Source organism: Neophocaena asiaeorientalis, unplaced genomic scaffold (genome assembly GCF_003031525.2).
Source record: "Neophocaena asiaeorientalis asiaeorientalis breed wild unplaced genomic scaffold, Neophocaena_asiaeorientalis_V1.1 scaffold42, whole genome shotgun sequence".
Lineage (NCBI taxonomy): Eukaryota > Metazoa > Chordata > Mammalia > Artiodactyla > Phocoenidae > Neophocaena > Neophocaena asiaeorientalis.
In genome coordinates, this window is record NW_020172633.1 from 1,322,249 (window position 1) to 1,348,546 (window position 26,298).

The 26,298-nt window shown below is 41.7% G+C and overlaps 1 protein-coding gene across 1 annotated transcript in view; it reads right to left on the reverse strand.

Moving 5' to 3' along the window:
- Positions 1–486: 486 nt before the first annotated feature.
- CDH2 (cadherin 2) overlaps positions 487–26,298 on the reverse strand; it is a 187,280-nt gene continuing 161,468 nt past the window's right edge. The window contains exons 16-17 of the mRNA XM_024739370.1: positions 11,891–12,055; positions 487–1,890 (exon numbers count right to left, since the gene is read on the reverse strand). Coding sequence (XP_024595138.1) covers positions 1,684–1,890; positions 11,891–12,055 — 372 coding nt within the window. The 3' untranslated portion in view covers positions 487–1,683. The remainder of the gene's footprint in view (positions 1,891–11,890; positions 12,056–26,298) is intronic.

A 26,298-nucleotide genomic window follows, 5' to 3' on the forward strand; every position in this document is an offset into this window, starting at 1 on the left:
AAGTCAAACCGAAGTGTATTTCACTAGATACATCAAACAATGGCTTCAACAGATTGCCTGGGAATTCCTGGCATCCGCTGCAGTTTCCAGGGCCAGCTCTATCCCTTTTTAGTGAGCTTTTCTTTAAATTGGTGCTCTAGTGGGAAAGGCCCGTTGGAGTCAGTTGTAACCTCAAGCACAAGCAGAAGGGCATAAAGGATGTTAAGAATGACACAAAGTTCACTGAACTTAAGGATGTGATTTGTATACCACCTTCAGTGTAGTCTATTCTTGTGTCACTCGATGTTTTTCTTCTATGATGAGAAGATCCACAGTGGTTCTCTCTGCTGCCCACTGGACACGGCTGCCACGCTAAGGGTTTTAGTGGTGAACAGTGCGAGAACTAATACACGCTTTTGTACTACGGTTCTCAATGCAACTCCAGGACCTGGATCTTTGCAACATTCAAAGCAGCTCAAGTAGAAAAGAAAAAGTTCAAACCAGTCACCAGATCCAAAATTAGCATTTTATTCAGAACGCTGGGGTCAGAGGTGTATCATTTATATTCTGGTACACAATACAGAGGCAAAGCTGTTGTCAGAAGTCTCTCCAGTTTAAAAGCTTTTTTTTTTCATTTTTTTAAAAAAACACACACTTTAGTAGTGCCACCAGTGTCAGGCCACCCCTTTCGTTTCTTATGTTTCCTTTTTTTTTTTTTTTTTGGTACAAATTATGTAAAACATTTGTGCTAAGAACTTTTCTCCCTCCCCAAACAAAAATGAAAATAAAAAATAAAAAAAATAAAAAAATTAAAAATTGAGTATTCTAACTACAGCTCAACAACTGAATCAAATGTCACTGTTTTGTAAATACTTTATCCATAACGAAAGATATAAACATGCAAAAAACCTGAATCCAGTCCAAATAATACATACACGTGTTCTGAAGTTTCTGCACTTCTCCATAGACTATGCCAATAAAACATTATGTACACATACCATTTTTACAGTGAAGTGGAAAAAATACAGTAAATAAAAAAGTGTACATGGATTAAGACCAAAATGTGTCTAACATTCTAGTTTATGAAAAAATTCAATTTTGCTACAAATTGGTGATATGAAAACTCCCTTTATTTGCAACCAGCTGCATAAGTTTTAAGATTTTAGTGGAAAAAAAAAACAAAAAAAAACTAAAGTCTAAATCTAGAAGTAATGTACATTTTCCAATCTCATGGTCTCATCCCCCAAGATAATAAAATTGCTCCATGAGTGGTTTTGTCTCTTTAATTCCGTATTTTTAATAAAAGCAAATGCATTGTAACAAAAGCGTGTCGAAGCATATCATGGTTTAACTTACTGCTCCCACCACAAAATATTTTGTCTTTTACTTATCGTTTCAGAAATCAGTACCATTAAAGCCTTAAACATAAAACTAATTCCAATCTGAAAAAGGTACAAAAAGGCACATAAAATCCCAGTGCTTCTGTACTGTAAAATTCAAGTGTAACTGAGCTCAGTGTCTTTCCAAACAGTATTGGATCACTGATATTCCCTCTGAGCCCAAACTGGTTTACAGCCTCTGCCACAGCCTCCAGCAAGCACTGTGCTAGTAGACTACAAAGTTCAAGCCTAGCTTCTGAATGCTTTTTGGGAATATCAGTTGAAATTGTTTGTACTTGTCCAAAAGCGAAGTTCACCCTGAAGTTCAGTCATCGCCTCCACCGTACATGTCGGCGAGTTTCTTGAAGCGGGGCCCCCAGTCGTTCAGGTAGTCATAATCCTGGTCGCCTCCACTACTGGAGGAGTTCAGGGAGCTCAAGGACCCGGCCGTGGAACCACTGCCTTCATAGTCAAACACTAAGAGGGAGTCATATGGCGGAGCTGTGGGATCGTTGTCAGCAGCTTTAAGGCCCTGCAGTTTGGAAGACAAGAAAAGGATGAAGAGAGGGTTACAATTAGCAAATCCACAAGCAGACGCTAGTGGTCCCGTGGCATCAAACACTTGTTTTTAAGTTTCCACCTGCAGACCACCGCATTTGCAACCCAGAGAAACTGGGGTTATCACCATGTTTGAAAGTTAGACAAAAACTAACTGTTGTCTTTTCCTCTGTGAAGAAAGAACCCTAAGGGGTCTAGCCCAGTGAGGCCGAAACATACCATGGGACAGGATTCATTGGAGAATGCGTTTGACAGGTGACAGAAATGAATGGCCAACTGCCTGAAGCTGTGAGGCGGAAGACCTTAAATGAAGTCTGGTAATGCATTCCTGTAACAGTACATCGGGCAAGACCAGTTTTGAATAATTACTGGAAGAGTAAGGTGCATGAAATAATACAGAAGGCTATGAAATCATGTGGTATGTGGACCCTCATCTATGTAGGGTCAGTCAGAGGATTCTGACAAACTGGCTTAAAAGGAATTATAGGCAAGGCAAAAAGAGAGACATAGAAATGAGTGCCATATGATCCTTGCCCTCTGTAAGCTTACAGTCTAGCATAATAGACATTATTGTAGTATGACATAAATGATAAACAAGTACCAAAACTATGAAGTCTAGACAAAAATTATCAGAATGCTGAAAACAAACTTCGACCGGCGATGAGAGCTACGTGTCCAAGGAGGAAGTGGCATTCTATTTGACATAAATTTGGAAAGATGTCAAAGGAAGAAAGAAGACGGGCCAGATGTGATTACAATACAAGGAAAGTTATTCACTAAATCATTTATGTTCTCAACAGAACATAAAATGTGAAATTAATTGATAAATTGTGATCAGGTATTATTTTTTAAGAACGGAGTGACTTCTAGCTCCCACAGGCTTTAGAAACGTCATGATCCAATATCAATACATAGTATAAACATTGAGGAAGAGGATCCTGCCAATGTAAAATAATATGTATATACATGGCTCTTAAAAAGAACTGGAAAAATGAGAATCAATGAAATGCTTATCAACACACTTAACTCCTGCAAAAGATGCTTTCTTTATACATAACTCATGTATCTGAAGCTATCGTAGTTCATAATTATGCTCTACAAAACTTTAAAGATTTAATACTATGTCTTTTTGCCACATACTAAGTATTTTTTTCATACTAAAAATACTAAGTATTTTTTTCTCTAATTTTTTCCCACTTCCATTCTAGTAAGTCCAAGATATACCAATGTTAGTCTCCAAACAATCATTCTCTTTTCCCACAACTCTTAGATGTAGACATAGAAAATGGACTTGAGGACACAGGGTGGGAGGGGGAAGCTGGGACGAAGTGAGAGTAGCATCGACATATATACACTATCAAATGTAAAACAGCTAGTGGGAAGCAGCCGCATAGCACAGGGAGATCAGATCGGTGCTTTGCTATGACCTAGAGGGGTGGGATAGGGAGGGTGGGAGGGAGGCTCACGAGGGAGGGGATATGGGGACATATGTATGCATATGGCTGTTCCACTTTGGTGTACAACAGAAACTAACACAGCATTGTGAAGCAATTATACTCCAATTAAGATCTATTAAAAAAAAAAGGCCGGTGGGCTTATGGTGGCTTCACTCATCCAAGACGTGATGAACTGTCCATCTTTAGATCAGTCCTTCCAATCCACATGTGTTTTATGAGTACATATATGTTTTTTATCAGTAGAAAGGAGGAGGGAGAGGGAAAAGAGCATGAAAATTGAGGTCAGAGTCAGCACACGTAGCGGTTAAGAGCGCAGACTCTGGGGCGACGCTTCGGCTCCGCACGCACAGTACTAGCTGTGGGACCTGGGCTAAGTTCTACCAGCTTCATTTCCTCATCTGCAACTGTAATCACAGTAATACGATCATTACGGAGACCAAATAAAATAAAGGGACCCAAGGGCTCACCACAGTGTCTGGCACTTGTTAGAGCTCAAGGAATATTAGTGATTTTTTTTTTTTTTTTTTAACTTTTAAGGTTAGAGAAAAAAATTCTTGCTTTGGAATTTGAAAAAAAGAAAAATAGATGTGAAGACAAGAGCATTTTAGAAACAAAATGGCAGCTGCTTGACTTCAATCAAAAACCAGAAAGAAAAGTACACCCTACCGCTTCCCCATCCCAAAGCCTGTCTCACCAACAATCCTAACCTTATATTAAACACCACTGTTCCTCTTCTCAGGTAGACTATTTATAACCCAGACATGCCTGTGTAAAGTAAAATAAAACAAGTCTTCCTTGAACTACTTCAGTATATAAAACACAAATAATTTTGGATAGGAGTTTCTTGATCATATTTGCAGAATAAGCTACAGGGCAATTCTGTTAAGACGGAGAACTGCAAACTCCCAATTTCTCAAAATTCCTAATTCCTTTTTGTGGTAGATTGTGTTACTGTCCTCAGTGATTCACCATCCTCTCCCTGTGGGTGGATCACACGCCCGCAGCACCACAAGTGCCTCTCTGGAGCCAGCTGACTTCCCTAACCCACTGTCAGGCTTGGCTACCCGACTGGCGTTGGCCAATGAATGGAAGCAGCTGCGTGGAGGAGACTCGAAGAGTCTAACATGCTTCCACCAGGCCCCTCGCCTTTCCCCCTCTGCCAGGAGAACAGCCTGCCCCAGAGGAAAGTTTTCCTTCTGCCTGGATCCTGAAATACAGAAGATATGTGAATCATGGCATCAGCACCAAACTGGAAATACGGAAAGGTGAAGACGAACTTGAAAGGGTCAATGGCAGGGCATCATGTGTGCCTGGATTCCCTGGAGATGAAAACCATGGCCTGTGCTTCCTGTGACTTAAAATAAATGCTAGAAGCTCCCTGGTCTTCACCGGTGTGTTAAAGGGCCCAAGACTCTTCATCAAATGTCTACGCCACCTAATTAATTTCCTTAAAACAAATATAACACTGGTGATAATCCAGCTCCATACTCACCACCGAGGTTCTCAAAAATATTTCTTAAAAATTTTTTTAATCTCCTGCCCTGACTTTCTGGTCATTCTGATAGCAGTTGAATCTATGCTTTACTTTTTTTTTTAAAAAAGGGGTTAAGGCTATAAAACCGCTGAGAGGTCACTGTGCTAGCCAGAACATCAAACACTGCCTCAGATTTTCATGATTACAAAAGAGCAAAACCCAGTGAATGTTTCAAGAATTCTTAGGCAAGAGCCATCTTTCTAGGCTGAAGGTAAGAACTTAAAAGTCCCCTTCACTTGGAGAGCACTGATTTGTATCCGAGAATAAAATATGACGGTTCTGGCTGAGGCATTGTATCAATTCCGGGTAGTATTTTGGTAATTCTAAAAAGATCATAGTCAAGTCCTGAGAAACTGATGGTGACAGGCCGGCAACCAGGGTGAACGTACCGATAAATCTGGGAGTGGGAAGCGGGGCACACGAGCTCTGGTCCTCCCTTATGGGATTCCTTTATTTGTACGTGTGGACACCACGTCACATGATGTGTGACACGCTGTTGCCAAATTTACAAGCTAACTGCATGTGTTTCTCTCTCCCTACCTGGGTTTGACTAAATCTAGAAGAGGATGCGCTTGTTTCACCTTTCCTGGACAGGCAGAGCTTGAACTCTGGATGAATCTGAACTAGTTTCCATAGTGAACTGCCTCTGTCAAATCAAAGAGCTGTGGCCCTGGCTGAATTCTTGCTGAGCTTATATTTATAGACTTCTGATCCCATGCTTTATGGATGGAGACATGCTTCTATAGGGACTATAAAAAACCCACATTCTTGGGTGAGGGAACACACGAAGGATGTAAGAGGAAAGAGGTCCTATTGATCCCTTACATTCAGTCCTCTATTGTCTCAAATCCACCGCCTTAGTTCAGGTCATCATTATATCCTGCCTGGACCACAGCAAAGGCCTGACTGGTCTCCCTGCCCCCAGGACTATTCCTGCTTTTTTTTTTGGGGGGGGGGCAGTGTGCAGCTTGTGGGATCTTAGTTCCCAGACTATGGATGGAACCCAGGCCCTTGGTAGTGAAAGCGCAGAGCCTTAATCACTGGACTGCCAGGGAATTCCCTATTCCTGTTTCTTACTTAGAAACAACTATTGGTTCCTTTCTCAGACGTTATTTGATTATTTGATGTCACATCCTCCCCACGCCAAGTAAAACTTTCTGATTGCTATACCCTACAGCAGTGTTCCCAAAATAAGGGAGGAGTCCCCCTAGGTGTGTGCAAGATGATTTTTAATTGGTGCACAGGCACTTTAAAACAATTATTTTTATTTAAAAAAAAAGTTACAATTGATTAAAAGTTTAATTAAGTACATCATAGATGAAGTCTGCAGACATGGAAAAAACTAGGTGTTACTCAAATGCCTGATGCCTGATGTTAGAGTAAGCTATAGGATGATGTCAAAACCCTCTGAGGAGCATTCAGTGAACCTAATCTGTTCACCCACCTCTTCTGTTGCAACTCTTCTCAATTCCAGCAACCATAACTGAATTATTCACCAAAATCTCCCCAAACCTAAAAAAGTCATGTTCTTAGTGTACCTCCATGTTATTTATGCATTCATTTCCTGCTAGCTGAAATGTGATTCCTTTTGTTTAAAATGTCCCATCTCATATTTTTTCATTTAATTTCCATCCATCCATCCATCCATCCACTGTTAAAAATGTCACTTCTGGGATTCCCTGGTGATGCAGTGGTTGAGGGTCCGCCTGCCGATGCAGGGGACACGGGTTCATGCCCCGGTCCGGGAAGATCCCACATGCCACGGAGCGGCTGGGCCCGTGAGCTATGGGCGCTGAGCCTGCGCGTCCAGAGCCTGTGCTCCGCAACGGGAGAGGCCACAGTAGTGAGAGGCCCACATACGGAAAAAAAAAAAAAAAAAGTCACTTCTGCTGCCTGGAAGTTTTCCCCTAACCATGACCGAGAGTAATTCCTGTGGTCTCTCTGGTCCTCTTTACTTTCATTGCCATGTTTTGGTTACACTAGATTGTGACATCCCTTTCTGCTGAGGTGGTGGTGTATTCATTTCATATCCGCTGTCCAAAACACTGCTTGACATCCAGTAAGTATTCTAGATGGTAGCTTTGTACTGTTGTCCGGGGCTTAATTTTTTCTCCTCAGCACCTCGTTCATGTTTATATCTATACCTTTCAGAAGAAGCTAGGATTTAGGTTTAAAATATCTGCCGACATAAAAGTATACCATGATCACATGACAGTGGAATTTTGTGACTTATCAACGCCAACATTACTATGTCTCCTTCTGGGAAATTCATTTTACTGAAAGCATTTTTTTTTTTTTTTGAAAAGGAGAGGTTTCTATCTGTTTTATTTACAGTTACAGGGCAGTAGAAAGTTTTTACTCCTGAATAGTAACTTGTAATGATAATACAATACTAATGATAATTAAGAGATTTTACTATGCAACAGTCACTACACCAAGCACCTTACATCGACCTGATTATTCATTCCTCACTGCAATCTTAATAGAAGTGTCTATTATCATCCCCATTTTATGAATAAGAAAACTAGAAATCCAAGTGGTTACGTCCAAGGACCTTGACCTTGTACAAGGTAACAGAGCTGTTAAATGAGGCACCTGGATTTGAACTAAAACGCCTAACTCTTGTAGGAGAAGACAAAGATATTTTTAAAAGAACATGTTAAATTTAATTAATAGGAGAAAAAAGGCAACAATTTTAAACTTCAGGAGTTTTAAACAAAGTATTCCAGGAGCACCTTCCATAAGTTTTTTAATAATATTAATCAAAAGTCAGTCCTTTAATAGAAATATGTCCTTGGTTTTTAGATTCCTGAGATAAAGAAATATACAGAATTAGTATCGTTACTGGAGGTATGCTAATATCTACTGTCGGGCTGAGATTAAATGACACTGTTTCAACTTTTCACCATCTGAAGGTCTTGTTTAAAAATCTCAAAATAGAATGAAATTCTGTGTTTAAAATTCAAAAATGTGTGATTTGTTTTACCCTACCTACCATCTGGGAACGCTATCATTTTTGATATTTATTATTTAAATAAACAAACTAGAAAAATTTCTCATGTGTTTACCTATTCCTTACACCTGTAAACACACTCCAATTATAATCACCACTATATTTTTCTTCCTTTGGAACATTCGGTACTATGCTAAACCAAATAAAACCTGGGGATAAAGAAATCTGTTTTTATTTTAAGTGTATTTATAAAATGTGCTTGAGTTCTTTCTAGGTGACTTCAACCACTTTTAAAACTTTACCTGTATTTATTTTTATCTGTCCAATTATAGAAAGATACTGTACAGGTCTTAATGCGTGTCTTAGGTGGAAGAATCTACACAGTGGGTCTGACTGTAATCTCTGATTTAGGCCTTTGAACAGTTTGAGCTCTTTGGACTTTTCCACAGACCTGACCATCACATCCCTCGACCCTCTTTTTTAGTTGTTTTCTGTGACACCTTAAACGCCTTAGACTTTCTTTTTCCTGTGTCCAAAAGTAGGGCATTTCTAGGTATAGATTTTGGGTTCCCCTTTCTACTCCATATTCCTCTGCCTTACAATCACATTCAATTTCAAGGATTCAGTAGCCATTTGGGGAATAATTTCCAAATGTGATCCTTTTGTCCATTCATGTACTCACCGAACCAGTGTGCCCCACAATGATTCCCCAGGGATACACCTCTTCCACTGGACCACAGGAGGGCCCTGAGGGGAGGCAGAAGGGATGCTTGGGATAGGAGTCATGGAGGGAGGCGAGTTCTAGGTACATTGGGATGTTGCAGGATGGTGCCCACCCATACTCTGTGTCCCTGACCCTTCTTGGTCTGGTAAAAACTTGACTAATATCTAGAAAAAGGGCAAAGGACACTCCAGGCAGGAAAAACACTGTGGGAACTGGTGCTGGCATGGAATCACAAGCTGAGAAGAAATTACAGGTAGAGGACTCTGTTGCTGGCCTGTAGGATGCAGGTAGGGGAAGGGCCTGAGATGAAGCTGGACCACCTAATAAGAACCAGATCTAATGGGTGTCCTCTGCCTGGCAAAGTAAGAGTTCAGATACTGGAACGTTTGCCTGGTACAGAGATCACGCTAGCAGCAGCGCAGGGAACTCTCACAGAGAGAATCTCTGTCTAATGTCTCATCTACACATCACTGGCACAGGATGTACACACCATAGATATTCGGTAGTTATCTGGTAAATGAATAATCCTTAACCAAGCTCAAGATGATTTCCAAATGAGCCATTTCTAACAAATGTAGACAATTTTCAAAGTATGAATGGGTTGTATTCTGGAAGTTAATCTGCAAGTCAGTTGTTCAGAACAAACTTCTTCATATACGTATTCACACATGTTCGCTACGACCTCCAGCCACTTTATAGACTGTGTACCTGGGCGCTGTTTTAGGAAAAGGTGATTCCAAATAGAAATTCCTACTGTGTACGTTTTCCTACTGTGGCATTAGAAGGGTTGGGTAACTGAACCTTACTAACTAGATACTCTCCTCTCTCTACTGAAGAAAATCCAGTCATGTTAAAAAAAAAAAAAAAATGAGTGAACGCACCAGACACAAACACAAGGTACACAAAACACGCAACTTGGAACAGCCAATATCCTCCCTTCCTGAATGTAATCGGCACCAGTGAGAGTGAAAGCCTCCAGACATGGGCCCCAGTGAATCCCAGCCAAATGCACATGGGTGATGCTCATGGCTGCATGCCCTACACACCCACCACAGTCCTTGAATTCCTTGAAACAACAGAATCTAAGAGTTACGCAACACAGTAGATGTTTAGGTTACACAAAGAAGAACGGGAAATAGCCCCCATTTCAGAGAGTATGGACGCACTCATAAGGAAGAAATAAATACTAACAGTGACACCCCATGGTGAGGGAGAGTCTTGTAACCTTCCCAGGGGTATCAAAGGGGCTTCACAGAGAAGGGGCGCTTGAGTTGAATCTGAAGGCTAAATGAGTGTCTCACGGAAGGTCAAGAAGGAAGGGCTTTGCAGAAGTTATAGTTAAACCTGTGATGCTTTTGAGGAACTACAAATAGTCCAGGGGGCTGCAGCACAGAAAGGGAATGTGGAGGGAAGAGAGGGCAGGAATCAGATTACAGACAGCCTTAGAAATGACCCTTAGTGCTTGAATTTTATCACGAGAAAAGCAGAGTGTCCTGGATGGGATGGAAGCCCACAGAACAGTGACACTTCAGGGACTGGCAGAAACATTCAGGTAAGTATTTGCTGAATTACACCAAAGCCAGAAATCTTGCTTGAAAAAAATCCAGTGCCTACACCTACAGTCAAAGGTTCACTATATCTTGAAACCTGACAACCATAGGAATAAATAATTTCTTGTAATGACGAAAGCTAAATTAGAAGTAAAATCATCAGGCACTCTTATATATTCAAAAATATCTAGTTATATATATTTTATATAATATATTAATTTTATAATATATATTATATTTTATATAATATATATGTTTTATATATATATATTATATTTATATCATATATATTCCTGCTAATTCCCCTAACCAGGCCTATATGTATATAAGTAATCTGGAAAAATCGGGGCATATTTTTGTACATAAAGGAGTTACCAGCATCCTGTTTTCGCCTTCTATCAGCTTTTAAATCGTGTGTACTATAAATTAACCTATTACCAATTTAACAGAAGTGAACAGATAAGTTCAAAAAGTAGCATGTATTTTAGGAATAGATAGTAATGAATATTGTAAAGACAGATAAGTTAATTTTGTTTCAAAACTTTTCCTACAAACTATAAGAGCATCTAAAAATCTAAGGTAGATTGATTATGTAGATGTAATATACAAATATTTCAAGGAAGCTCAGGAAATGAGTCTTATCTGCACGAGACTGAAGGCAATATATACAACAGATGCTTTCCACTTTGTAAGGCACTGAGACCAATTCTAATCCTGGAGATTCTGAGTGGGAGGATCTGGCCAGAGAACACGGGCCCTGCCATATATTCGCGATCAATATCAATATGTATCATTTTCTTATACTAACAATAAAAATTCGAAAGAAGAATTGCAGGGCTTCCCTGGTGGCGCAGTGGTTGAGAGTCCACCTGCCGATGCCGGGGACACGGGTTCATGCCCCGGTCCGGGAAGATCCCACATGCCGCGGAGCGGCTGGGCCCGTGAGCCATGGCCGCTAAGCCTGTGCGTCCGGAGCCTGTGCTCCGCAACGGGAGAGGCCACAATAGCGAGAGGCCCGCGTACCGCCAAAAAAAAAAAAAAGAATTGCAGTAAAACTGTAGACATGATCAAAAGAAGCATTATAAATCATCTGACTTTCAAAACTTAAGGATTAAGTGTAGGAGAACTCTAGGTCAGTAATGAAATAAGAGAATGCCATAATAATTTTGACAGTGGAAATCATATCTGTTATATTCAACAGAGAATTAGCTGCCTCTTGCAGAAGCTCTTAAAACTCCTCAACTAGACAAGTATTTAAATCACTTACATAATATTTAATTTAGCTGCTCTTCCTGTTAATCTCATATGATGGACCTCTCGTTGTTGGGTAGGCACTGAATTCTCACCATTTGTGGCATTCAAAGGGTACAGTGTGAGGAAAATGAAAGTGAACTCTTATTACATGTATCGGTGCTAATGAATGAAATTAGAATTCACTATAATATCGTTAGCCTATTTATTACTTGTAATCTAGGGAAAAAATTCTTTCGGAGAGAGTGTGACTAATACTGATAATATATACGGATGTCATTTACAAATGCAGAATATTAGTTGATCCGTCTCTTTTGGGCTGACCAAAGCCATCTCATCTGTTCTCTGTTACTGAAGCCACATTTCCTTTTGCATAAAGTTAGGAAAAAGAACTGTGTTTTAATGAACTACATAGCTGTATTCCCAGCAAGTTGTGGTCTCCATAGTACTAACTGTTAGCATAAAATGAACACCCTTATAAAAAAAAGTGAGTCTCTTTTTGCACCTCATTAATAAAGTCACCGATGTCCCCAGGGTGCGGGGCTGCAGATCGAACCGGGTACTGGGGCTCAGCATGGATGGGTCTCTCATCCAACCGTCGGATTCCGACCGGCTTGATGGCATCTGGCTCCACGGTATCAGGCTGCTGGAGCTGGCTCAAATCATAGTCCTGCAAGAGACAAAACCAACACCCCATGGGAGACGGGCATTAAGATGGAAAGTTACAACCTCTGTTTTTAAACTCATACCCAGAATGCACAGAAATGAATGAAATTTAACATAATGGAAAAGTTGCCACTAGGAGCTTTTCATGTTATGATTAAATATTTCTTTCACGCAGCTCTTTCTTCTGTGTTTTTCATTTCGACAGTCTGTGCGCCATCTGCTTTCCTATGTTCCTCATCAGTTTCCAATGGGAAACAGCAGTGAGATGAGGTCCCACTACAAAGTGACTAAAAAACCGACTAGAAAATATAGTTGTACCATAGAAGTAAAAGTACTAGCTTAATGTTGATGGGGCTCAGGACAGCTACCCCAAACTATGGCATCGTGGCGTATTAAATATCTGAGGCTCAAGCACTCTTTTTAAAAACGGCAGAAGCAGGAACGTCCCTCTGACTCTTCCCACCTCACCCTTCTTCCCTGAAACAGGTCGTAACGTTCCCATGTGAAAAGCCCCCTCCTGGACCAGGAGGAGGAAAGTCCTCTTCATCATCAGAGACTAGGATTTGGGACCTAGAACTCTGCACAAACAAACCTTTCTTTAATGATAAAAGAATCACGTGTTTATGATATAAAACTCAGAAAATAAAAAAGCTATAAAGAAAGCGATCTCATCTGTAATTCTGCAATGCAGCGGTCATATTTGGGTGTATTTTATTACTATAATGAAATGTTGTTTTTTTAAAAAAATTTTTATTGGAGTATAGTTGATTTACAATGTTGTGTTAGTTTCCAAGTGGATCAGTTATACATATACATATATCCACTCTTTTCTAGATTCTTTTCCCATATAGGCCATTACAGAGTATTGAGTAGAGTTCCTTGTTCTATACAGTAGGTCCTTATTAGTTACCTATTTTATTATATACAGTAGTGTGTATATGTCAATCCCAATCTCCCAATTTATCCCTCCCTCCCTTACCCCTGATAGCCATAAGTTTGTTTTCTACATCTGTAACTCTATTTCTGTTTTGTAGATAAGTTCATTTGTACCTTTTTTAGATTCCACGTATAAATGATATATATTTGTCTTTCTCTGTCTGACTTACTTCACTCAATATGGCGATGTCTAGGTCCATCCATGTTGCTGCAAATGGCATTATTTCTTTTTCTTCTTTTACGGCAAACCTTCTTAAAATAACCCTTAACTTCCTAGTTACTTCACCATTTACTACTCTTAGCCCAAACCCTTTGTCTTGTCAATTCTTTACAAATTTACTGTTTCTTTGCCTAAAGGGTATAAGCTCTTCTTGCTCTGGTCACTTCTTCAGGTCTTCATTCTCTTGTGAAGGTCCCCATGTACAGGTAAAAGTTCGATCAAATGTGTGTGCTCTTCTCTTTGTTAATCTGTCTTTGTTGGTTTAATTTTCAGACTCAGCCAGGGACCTGAGGAGGGTCGAGAAAACTTTTTCCTCCCCTACAACGTTATATTGCTTTCATATTAAAAAAAACTGTTGCAAGTGTATTTTCCTTTACTTAGAGGAAGGCATTAGTTCATCAAGGTTTCAAAACCACTTCACTCCTCCCTCCCTTCAGTGGTCTAGAGCAGGGGTCCCCAACCCCCAGGGCACAGACCAGGCCCCACAGTAGGAGGTGGGCGGCGGGTGAGAGGGTGAAGCTTCATCTGTATTTACAGCCGCTCCCCATCGCTCTCATTACCACCTGAGCTCCGCCTCCTGTCAGCATTATAGTGAGTTGTATAATCATTTCGTTATATATTACAATGTAATAATAATAGAAATAAAGTGCATGATAAAGGTAATGCGCTTGAATCATCCCCAAGCCATCACCCCACCCCACTCCGGTCCGTGGAAAAATTGTCTTCCGCAAAACCGGTCCCTGGTGCCAAAAAGGTTGGGGACCGCTGGTCTAGAGTCTGCAAACTATTGTTGGTGGGTCCAGTCTGATCTGTGGCCTGTTTTTCTTGAAGAATGGCTTTTACATTTTTAAAGGATTATTTAAAACAGCGGTAACAATAAAGAAGACAAAGAATATTCTACGGAGACTATATGTGGCCCCCAAAGCCTTGCTATCTAGCCCTTTAAAGAAAAAGTTTTCCAACCTCTGGCCCAGAGGTAAGAAGCCAGGGAGTGTGGATTCTCTTCTGGTGCAGTCCTGTGGGAATGTCTTGGAAATACAGCCTGTTCACTTTGAGGGGCAGAGAAGAACTTGGGAAGAAGGATGCTCTGGGCATTGGTTGGACCTTCAGAACTACTTTCGGCTTTAGCATCAGCCAGCTGGACAGGAATGTCCAAAGACACTAACTGTAATGTGGAAATGCATCAAAATTTTAGGTTTGGGCAAATAGTTTTCAAACCTCTAAATTCTGGTGATATAAAACGTCACATCCCCAGCTTAACTGAAATTCTCTAATTCACTGTTGATATTTACAGAAAGTACAGATTTGCTGGTACTCTTTTTAGTTCAGGCTTCATCTCTGTCTGAAACCAGCTCAAAACTGTTTACAGTTATCTCTACAGTGGTTTTGATTCATTCGACGCTTGAATATTTACCATGTTCTGGCAATGCTCGAGATCCTTTACATATGTTTGCTCATTTAATGCTCTGAACAACACTGTGTGACGTTAAGTTTTATTATCCTCATTTAAGAATTGAGGAAACTGAGTCTCAGATCACCCAAGTCATCTGTCGATGGCTCCATCTACTGAGACACAGAGACAGGCTCTGAGTTCAAATGGATTAGACTCTAAAGCCTAGCTCCTGGCGCAGGCATCTGGGAGGGCGAGTCAAGTCCCAGCTACAAGGTTGGATGGATGAGGGAGAAGGGGCAGGAATGTGAAGAATGATTAAAACAACAAAGGAGTCACTGACATTCAACCCACTATGTACCAGGAGCTATACCAGCCTCCTGTAAGTGTCTTCTCACTGATACTTCTCCTTTCTTCTTTCTGAAGAATGCTTTATTACCATAATTTTAGATGAAGAAACAGACTCGGAAAGGTTGAGTAACTTGTCCAAGGTCACACAGCTGGTATTCAATTGACATGAGAATCAAAACCAGGTGTGTCTGACTTCCAAATGTCAATCTAACACTGAGCTCTGTTCGTTGAGACGCCCTAGTTGTTCTGACAACCCTCCCCTAAACAACTCTTAACCAAGGGCTTCAACTAAGCTAATGAGTGAAGGCACTCAGGAAAAGCTCCTCCTCTGAGGGATGGACAAGGTGTTACGGGAGGGGAGGCAGGCACACAGAGTAGGACAAGCCAGAGTGGGATGTATGGTTGGTACATCGCCAAGTATAAAACGCTCAGAGAGGGAAAGAGCGCGTTAGGTTCGAACCTTGAATGACACGTGGGTTTGGGAGAAAGGACCATTCTGGTGGAATCAACAGCGTGAGCAAAGGCATGGGGATGCTGTCTCCTTTTGTGAGGGTAGAGTATTTCAAAGCACCCATACAAAACTTGAGTGAAGACACCTTGATCTTGCACACATGGGCTCCATTTAAAATTTTATAGGACGTGTGAGTTATTTATAGACTATCTTAAAGCAGAGGCACATAATGGTATGACAGACGGGAAAGCCTTTGAAATGTTAAAATGTTATACAAAATAAAAAGAGGGCTTCATTTAGAGAATTCTGAATGCTTACATATGAAGAAGCATCGTTTTCCAGGTGATGTTTAATTACATAACTACCAAGCTTAACAGAGGGGCTTAACCATGAGTAAGCATGTCTTCTGACAATGATGGAAGCTTTTTTTTTTTTGCGATATGCTGGCCTCTCACTGTTGTGGCCTCTCCTGTTGCGGAGCACAGGCTCCGGACGTGCAGGCTCAGCGGCCATGGCTCACGGGCCTAGCGGCTCCGCGGCATGTGGGATCTTCCCGGACCGGGGCACGAACCCGTGTCCCCTGCATCGGCAGGCAGACTCTCAACCACTGCGCCACCAGGGAAGCCCGGAAGCTTTTTGGAGAAAGGGAAAAACAGACTCTAAGTACAGGGATGATGACAGTTAATAAATATTTTTACACTGAGGGTGAAAAATGCTCTATTAGAGGTCTCAATTACATGAAATTAAGTAATTGAATCTTATGCTTGAGGACTGTCTTTAACCTGGTGACACATTCCTTGACCATCCTCAGTATATCATGACAACTCCATATAAGAATACAGAGTGATTTCTTTGGCATAACTGGAGCCACGAGAGGCAGTGGGATGTTTCTTACGTGGAAAGGACTTGTCCACCTTGATTTCTTATACAGCTCCCACTATATCCAAAGGTTACAAGCAGAAATGCATTATGTTTGGCTGACAGTGTTGAAAACATTTTCTAATAAGTTGTCAACACTCAGACTTTGGGATATTTTACCTGAAAATAGGAAGATGTGGTGTAAAACCAGGCTTAACTTCTGACACAGAAAGCTGTTACAGCTGAGAGCATCTATCTCCTTTGGACAAGGACAGACTGTCCACCTGGCCTGCTTCGCTTATTAGTGTATACATGGATCAGCATATTCATTTACAGATTCTTACCTTTCTTTGGATAGCCCTTTCCTACTATCTTAAGAACCAGAGCAGGAAGTCTAAAGATGTCTGTGGTCAATATGTCAGGCCCATAGAAAGTGCTCACTAAAAATGTGTTGAATAAAAGTCTCAGGGATGATATTCACGCCAGATGTGCACAAGAGCAAGAAATGTGCTTTGGATCGCATGACACACCATGGCAGTGATTCACAATGGGGAGGAAGGGAAAAAGACCCCGGGTCCCATTGCTGAGACTCTTTGCCATGGTGAGTACCTCCCCCTCCGTGATGCAAACGTGTCATGTTCCTCAGATACACTGATATCTAAAAAAGAGGCACAAAACCACTGATTTACAGGAAACTAGAATCTGGGTTAAAACACGTGGCTTAACTTTTCTCTGTGATGGTTTCCCTTGTCTATTGCAAATACGGGATATGAAAATCTGATGGTGGTATGAAGTGGGCAGAAGTGTCTTCAGATCACAGAGACGGTTTTTCTGTCCACATCCATCTGTGCTCTATGGCAGAGTCCTGCCCCGAGGATCCAATTTTAAGCCTTTTGGTAAGGGGTCACTCTATGTGAAATTATACACCCTAAATTATATATCTTTATAATCCCATGATGCTTTACTTAAACACACAAATTACAGCATGTAGGATAAGAATTCTAAAGAGAATTACAGAGACTGAAAACATTCTCAGGGTCACTGGGTTCATGGCCTTACTTCTGAAGATTAGAAAGAACCCCAGAAGAAATCTTTATTTGGTTCCTAAAACTCTCTAGAGAAACAGTGGATCTGAAAATTCTCTTACGATTGTCAACCTTACTTTGTCAACATTAACTTCCCAGAGAAATCCAGTTTTCAAACGAAGGCCATGGAAAATCTTATTTTAACTAACGTTTGGAATATGTGTTATTTGGCAATGATCATGGGAAGGAGGCATAGAATTAGGGTTTTTAGATATTAACATTGCAAGTAACTGAAAACACTTCTTTTTGGGTCTATGATTTAAAATGTCTTAAAGGTGACACAATTCTGGGAGAGTTAGTCAGCGGCTTTAACTCTGGTTCTGTCTTATTAAATTCCACTGACTTGCAATGATCTACAATTGGTTCAGAAAATGATACCACGAATTGACCTGAAGGCATTTGGTTACGTTTAAATAAAATAAAATGCTGCTTCAGTATAAAGTGAAATTCTAGATTCCCAGGCAAAAATTTCAGAAAGCTCTGTGGCTGGTAGAATCTACAGAATCGTGCAATTATGCCTTTTTTAAAAAAAATTAATTTATTTATTTGCGGTACGCGGGCCTCTCACTGTTGTGGCCTCTCCCGTTGCGGAGCACAGGTTCCGGACGCGGAGGCTCAGCGGCCATGGCTCACGGGCCCAGCCGCTCCGCAGCATGTGGGATCTTCCCGGACCGGGGCACGAACCCATGTTCCCTGCATCGGCAGGCGGACTCTCAACCACTGCGCCACCAGGGAAGCCCCAATTACATCTGTTTTATAGAGCGATGAAAATATTCATTTACCGTTTCATGAGTATCCAAAGAGAGCTTACTGGGTGCCTGATGCCATTTTTAGCTCTGAGAGTGTGAAAGAAGGAAACCAGCCTTTACCTGGTGCCCATCATCTGTCAGGAGTTACCTTAGGTACCTCCTTATGTGATATCTCAGACGCTCCAAGCAAAATCCTGCCAAGAGAGTGCTGTTCTATCCCATTGATTCCCATAACTCAGAGAGGTTAATGATTTGCCCAAGATCATGGATTCAGTTAAACAGTGTGGAAGGAGCAAACAGAGACCACCAGAGCAAGCAAAATAACAACTAAAGAAAGCTGTATCTTCATATATAGAGAACAGACCTGTGGTTGTCAAGGGCGGGGCGGGGTGAGGGAGGGAAGGACTGGAAGTTTGGGATTAGCAGATGCAAACTATTACATATGAGACAGAAAAACAACAAGGTCCTACTGTATAGCACAGGGAACTACATTCAATATCCTGTGATAAACCATAATGGAAAAGAATATGGAAAACAATATATATTTGTATACCTGAGTCACTTTGCCGTACAGGAGAAATTAAACACAACATTGTAAATCAACTATACTTCAAAAAAAAGGCTGTACGTTGTTGCCTGGGCCAGTGAAGAAAGGGACAGAAGAGTTTGCTGAAGGGGGGAAAATGAGGGGCTTTAGGAGCCAGAAGGGAAGTTCAAGGTGGTTATGCTAACTAGGCAGTGGAATCCAGGACTCTGGTCTGCGCACAGCTGGTTAAAGGCCTCACTGACTTTCAGTCAGAAAGGAGTCTTCACCTGGGTCCAACAACAGTCTGTCACGTGAGGGAGGGGGAGGGCTCTCAAAGTTCCTGGTCCTTTCTCAGCCTCCACCGGTGAGAACCAGGGATGGAACACAAGAGCCAGTTTGGCTGGTTGGTACAAGTGGAAAATGTTCCTTTTACAGTAGCAAAGGCAAGTAACTTTCAAATTCCCATACAGATAAGGTAAATATTTTTAATGTTTCAAGACTGAGTGAGAGAAACAAAAATACTAACATGAAAGTAAATGGACAAAATTCTCAAGGGAAAAAAAAAAGGTACCCGATACCTTTTACTTTTTCTTGCCTGTGGCAAAGGTAAGAAACCCTTCAGTCAGCCACAAAAAGGAATGGAAGATGGAAAAGGAGAACATTATTACCTCACCCTATATAGCTCCTGGCGTTAAAATAATTGAATAAAATAACGATAAGGTGTCAACACATTACTATACAGCCGCTGACAGCTAAGTTGAATACACTTGCAAGCCTTATGTAAATTACATTACAACCTGATTTTCTTCCCCAGTGAGGTGTAGTTACGTTGGTAGCTATTTACACAGGGGAATTGATGTGGAAAACGAGGTTGATTCTAGGGATTACGAAAGCCCCCAAAACAAAAGATTTGCTAACAGCTTTTCTGGTTTAAATCATAAGCCTAATAGAAATAAAGTAACTTGGAGACTTAATATATAGATGAAGGTCCCCCATTCGCTGTTTTCATCTCACTGGAGAGCCACTTTACCACTCCCCACAGTGGGAGGGAGGTGAGTCTCCATTAAACACATTCATTGCTTCTGCTTCCGTGGTTTACCGTTCATGCTGCCCTGTCACAGCTTCTTTTAAAATTCTGTTTTCGAGAATGAGCACATTCTTTGGTGCAAAATTGTGGTTCTGCTTCAGAAACTGGCACTGTTGAAATTTCATCATAACTTATTTCCCATTGTAAAGTTATGGCACGTTCTTCTGGAAACAAATGCAGCAAATACAATGCAATTCAATTTGATTCAACAAAGACTTTCTGAAGAGTCTCTTGGGCCAGAGACTTGGTTACTGACTTCATAGAGCTTTTAGTCTAGTGTCTTTTAAAAGGACACATTTAAAGCTAATATAAATTTAACATAATAGATAAAACTATTACAAAAATACGGAAAATGAAGGTGTAAGGAGCTGTGAAAGAGGTGCTGCTGAAAGGATATGGATACACAAAGCATTTCTAGCAGAGTAACAGGGGCTTCAGAAAGATGATATGCTCCTCTCAAAATGTGAGATTTTTTTTACCCTAATGTTTGTGATTTCCCATTCTTTCCATGTAATTCAGTTACAGCCTTATAAACATGGACATGTTTTCTTAACCCTTTCAAGCACTGTCTTGGGAGACAGAAAGTATAGCTTTCTGAATGCATCTTCAGTAACACATTCTCACCCCAAGCCCCAACTTCTCCTTACGTAGAACAAAAATGTCACCACTCTGAAAAGGTCAAGGTCATTCTGTCTTAGCGTGACCTATTATTCTATCTTGGAGGAAATCTAAAGATAGGTAATAAAGTAATGGCAGTATTTGGTTGGGAATATGGTGACGGCATCAAAATACTTCACTCGTTTATGTCACGTTGTTTTGGAATTTCCTAAAGAGATATAGTCTTTGTTTTAAGATAAATTTACAAATGAAATCAATACAGAAAAGGGAGTATAGTATTGTGATTTTAAAAAATGGATTCTGAAATCAGAGCATCTGAATTCAAATCCCGGCTCTACCCTATCTATCTGGGTGACCTTGGGCAGATTACATACATTTCCTGTGCTAACCTTCAGAGTATTCAACCTTTGGACAGAAGAGTGAATGAAGACTTCATTAATGGAAAGACGTCTATAGCAGGGATCAATTTTTCCTGTAAGACCTGATAGTAAATATTTCAGACTTTTTGGGCCATCGAGTCTCTGTCAAAATACCTCAACTCTGCTGCTGCTGTGTGACAGTAGCTATAGGCAGTACGTAAGCTGTGGACATGGCGCAAGGCCACACAAAGTGGAATTTTTATAAAGTTCCAATACAACTTTATAGAAATAGGCAACTGGTAGATTTGGCCAACTGGTAGAAGTCTGGCATATACCACTTAGTATCCTAGCTTTTTTTTACATCCTGGTAACACATACTTGGCATACAAATCTTTATCTCTGTATTGCTGGGTAACTTTCCATTCCTCTAAAACTAAATGTAATAAACTTAAAATCGGTCAGGAAGAATAAACATTAAGATGAATTACATAAAATACTGTGTTAATTTACGTGAAGTGATCAGGACAGTAAATAAAAAAGTCACGTGCAAATCGAGTGCACATTAAAAATATTGAATGCCCAGTAGGGAATGGGTACCAACCAGTTCAGACCATATGTTGTCTGTAGCCTACCAGTGAGTCACCTGGCCATGAGGGTTTTTGAAAACAGCATGAGAAAAGGGATGGCAGTGTGCTAACCCAAATTCCTGGTGAAACTTTCCTTTTGTGAAATCAGTGTCACTCTTTCAATAGCTAATATATACTGGAGTTTGCAGGTGGGTATAAATGCATGAACAACTTGGGAACATATTTACAAGAGTGTGCTTTGGCCAGCAATGAAAATGTTGAAAGTGGTCTCCACAGCTATGTCCAGAGTCAGCCATCTGTTAGCTTGTTTATAAAGCAGAATGATTTTGTAAAGCAGTTATTTCGAAGAATCAAATATACCAGTTTCATTCTCTGCTTGAGTCAGAGGGTCAGGCTTGGTTGCCCACACTGGGGCTGGTTCCTGAGATTGGTGGGTAATCTTTAGAGACCGTCTTGGCTCAAGCAGAGACCCCTGGTCTCAGGGAAGTGGCTGGTTTGGTCTCCAGGTGCTTTCTTGTACCTGTGTCTCATCCTTCTGTCTAGGTATCCAGCGTGGATTTTAGATTTTAGTACCTGTTGCCCAGATTGTATCTCAAGTCTTTTCATAACTTGGCTGCTCAAATTGCTTTTCCAAGATTCTACACTTGTCAGTGTCAAAATGTGCTCAATTTTGCAAGCCATGCTTAACGAATTAATTGGGTCTTACCCTTTGCCTGTTCTAAAGCCAGGTTACCAGTGGTCATCTAATAAACTGAGGCTAAGCGCCCAGCCTCACTGTTTCTACAGAGTAACACCTGCCTGCCATAGACAAGCAAGAGTAAATAAAACGCCTTTCATGTGACCTCCATCCCGGTGCATAAGAGCTGGGCCTCTCAAGTCACACGGACCTGGGTTTGAAAACTGGACTAATGGCAATATCTACTACACAGGGTTGCTGGGATTATAAAAGATTATAAAAGACACGTGAACTGAGAGCAGGGCCCAGGGCCTGACACAGGACAAGTATGTAATGAAACACTGGCATTTATGAATCTGATCATCATTTCCTGAAGCCATCATAGATTTCAAAAAATGAAAGTGAAGTTATCAGGCTGTAATGGTTCAATTAACCCTGTAGAAAGGCTTGCAAACTAAGAGATTCTGGAAGAGGGCCCAATGCACAAACATTCTATGAGTGCCTGCGAGGTGCCAACTGTCCCAGATGCTGGAAGGAAAAAATGAATGTGACAAGTCCCTGCTCTCAGGGCCTTTAAGGTCAGGACCAGGGCTGCACACAAGATCTCAAAATAGAGGCAGACACGGGATACGCTCTGGGAGCACGTAGCAGAGACACTTGATTCAGCCTGCGACCCTGAGAGATGTCCTGAGATGGAATCTTGGGGGCTGAATAGAGTCAGATGGGGCAAGACTGTGGACTAAGCCATAAAAGTGTGAAATAGCGTGAGAAGTTCAATTCTACTGCAGTTTAAAATGCAAGGTGGAGGATCAATGGGAGGTAAAACTGAGTCATCAACCCGCAGAGTCCCCCTTCCTCAAAGCCAAACCCTGAGTCACAGGAACTGTGGGTTCTTTCCCCATCTCAGGCACTTCAACTCTGTTAAATGTGCTTTCTGAGTCATGGAGATGCCGATCTACTGAAATACTGAGACTAATTTCTAGAAATCGCATGAGACATTAATTTCATTAAAAAAAAAAAAAAAAAGCCAGTCGACACTCATACAGCAATCACATCTGGATCTTTTGGGCTTTGGAATCCCTGCCCACTAAAAAGAGCTCCTGGTACGACTCCTTTTATCCTTAAATATGTGATTCCTTTCACGTGCAAGTGCTGGGCCTCGATCAAGAAGACTTTAGTATCCCCGGGGTGCAGGGGCAGTGCTCCCCAGGTGGGGGACAGCTGCTCTCCCTGGATTTAGGTGAGCCTGACACACAGTGTCCCATTTTCCTGCTGGACCTCCTGTGTCTCCTCCGTGTCCAGGGACCCACTTCTTTCTGACACACCTGGATGGGTCAGATTGATGCTCTTGATCTAGCTGTGGGTAGTTACTGTGAGAAAGCATGTTCTCACAGAACCTTAGAAAGATTCTCTAAACTCAGGTACCTAACCAGGGTGGCTAGAGCCTTCCAGCTGGTCACCAAACCCATTTATTCTTCTCTCAAGGCAGGAGTGGAAGTGATGTGTCTCATTTCCTGGCCTGGCCCATGAAAATCTCCCACAAATCATTCCTCCTGCCCTTCTGTCACCCAGTGACACATGTATGTATGGCTAGGGTGACCTTGGAAGCCACATGTGGAAGATGGGGGAGTCACTGGCACTCTGAGCGACCACGTGGAATGGCACAAACTTTCTGTCTCCATTCCAAACTCCCATGACTCGAAACCCAATTACGGCCAAGTAAGCAAGAAATAAACTTCAATGAGGCTTAGGTCACTGAAATCTTAGAGCTTGTTAGAGCAGCTAGCCTATTTTAACTAAGAGATCTGCCTAAATATATTTGTGGCTAATTCTCTTTCTTTCTTTCTCTTTTTCAAAAACCAGTACTACAGGAAACTATCCCATGGTTTCAGAGCACTGTAGTACCTTCTTCCCATAGGAATTTGGTTTTGTTCTTCCAAAGCATAATAATTATTATATAATTGAATCAGAGTCTGCGAAAAGGGGTATCTACAAAGGATAAGCTGATAACATAAATCCATAAAGCTGGCCTGGTATGGAAAAAAGGAAACCAACAATTACTGGGACGCGCTTGCTGCTTAAAGAAGACGTCTCTGTTTAGTTTCCAACGATCACTGCCATGTCAGAATGCAGGCCATCTTTCCATTTTTTGAGAGGACAGGAAGAGCCAGAATCCTTTTATGTGAATTTTTGTCGGTTTTTAAACTCTGCCAGCTGAATAAAACACAGCTGCGGGCTTTTCATGAACAGACCCCCTGTGTCTGAACTGTGACTTTCAAGTGATCCAGAATCCAGCTTTCTGACATGGCCCCAAACCATCAGGGCTGGTAGCAGGTACCTTCTCAGAGAGCTCAGCACCATCTCTAGTGCAAAAGACACTAGCCCAGAGCATGTCTCGAAGACTTCAGGAACCAAATTTGGGCATTCCGAGAGTCCCCATCGGCCTGGAATGTGAAGCCTGCTGAACCCAAGAGGTGCTGGGCCTTGGGGCAAGAGACTGAGAGCAAACAGCTTCTTAGCCAATTGTGAGGCTATGCTCGACAGCAGCAGTAGGTATGGGAATTCAGAGTGGTACCCAGTGGATAACAAGGGCTGAGAACCCAAGAGTGACCCAGGGAGTGGCGTCTTCATGCAGCTATTCACGCTTTCCGTCCGGATCAGCTCTGACCAGCGTCAGAGTTAATCTCAAACGAGTTGACTCTGCGTGTGCAGATGACAAGCCTGCTCCCTTACCACTACCCTTGTTCCCCTGAACCACCAGCTGTGGTCCTAAGGCTCCCGGCATCCACTGACTGTCACTGGAGAAACTTCCGAACGTGCGTAGCAGTACCTTCTTCCATAGACCCAGAGCCCCCGAACAGCCCAAGGCCTCGGGAACGGAAAATCTTCCCAAGTTAAATTTTAGGAGCAGAGAAAACCACTGTAGATCCTGGAGCCTACTTCAAGGAGGGGACGGCCTTCTTCGGATAAATTCAGATGACATTGTGCAAGGCACTGTTTTCATTGCTAGGCTGAGCTTCAGCTTTGCCGATGAAGGTACCATCTTCTTTGGGCTCAGGCCTGCTGGGATTTAATCCCCACCTTCACTACTTTCTAACAGTGGGGACCTTCTTTGCTGGACTGGGGGAGGGTCAAATGAAATTACGGAGATAAAGCACTTAGTACAGGTATTCAGTACCGTGCCTAATACGTAGGTTACCACACACACCCCGCCCCCCCCAGCAATAGCTTCTGCTGTTATCATGGAGAATGAAGCTGTATCACGTCAAGAGGTTTAGGCAGGGGTTGTTTAAAGACAGCACTAGTGAGTACTGCAAACATGATACACATTCAGTGTGTGTCTGTTTAATGTAACAGTAACCGTAATTAAGTCTAAGATTTAGAGAGCAGGAAGCTAACAGTTTCTGTTTCCCATCCTGGGGCTAAAAGGGGATGGGTTCCAGGAGAAGTGAACTGTCAGGCGGTTCCACTGTACATTCACCCATATTTTATTAGTGATTCTGATATGGAAGGAACCAGATACAAAGATCGTGAAAAGGGATCCAGTGTCTGCAAGCAGCTCCACTGACCAAAAGGGCACTGAAGGACATTTACTAATGAGGATAATTAAACATGACTTGATAAACACCCAAAGCCCCCCTGATCACGGCAGTGAAGCAGATAAAGAAGGGACCTCACCCTCTGAAAAGAGACTGGGCATTATACTGAGTCTGTCCAACTGCCAACAGCACTGTGAGGAAATAATGGTTGTGTTCAGAACACATCTAATGCCAGTTTCAGAAACGGGCCTGACCTAGTCACATGACAATGGAAACCAGAGCAGAATATCCACACGCACCCGAGAAAAGTCTACTGTCCACAAGACAAGAGAAAAGATATGGAGGTGTTTTTTTGGTCTGTTTGTTTTGTTTTTCTTTTCTTAGGCTCTACAGTTTTAGCTATTTTGTTAAAGAAACTAGCAACCTGTGTTTTGGCACGGAACTTAAACAGAGATGCTAATCAACAGCAGGGAAGAGAAAGGCTCCCTTGTAAAGGACCGTTTTGCTTTGTTTTCTTTCTAATCAGTTAGCTCCTTAAGGATACTTCCTCTGGGCGGGAAGAATAAGAATTTTGGCTAAGCCAGCTTTAGGCTAGGCATCACAGCCTCCTGGCGACAGCTCCTGCAGACCTGCCTTTGCCTGTAGCCACAAGCCTCCACCAACTAGCTAAACTGACCTCTGAGGTCTACCCATCTTTGAAAGCTGATGATTCTGAAAGACTGTCTGGCAGAGACGTCCAGCAGACCACAGCCAGATCATGACAAGCTGTCTGCTTCCTATGGCACAGTCTCCAACCACATCTGGAGGTCACACCC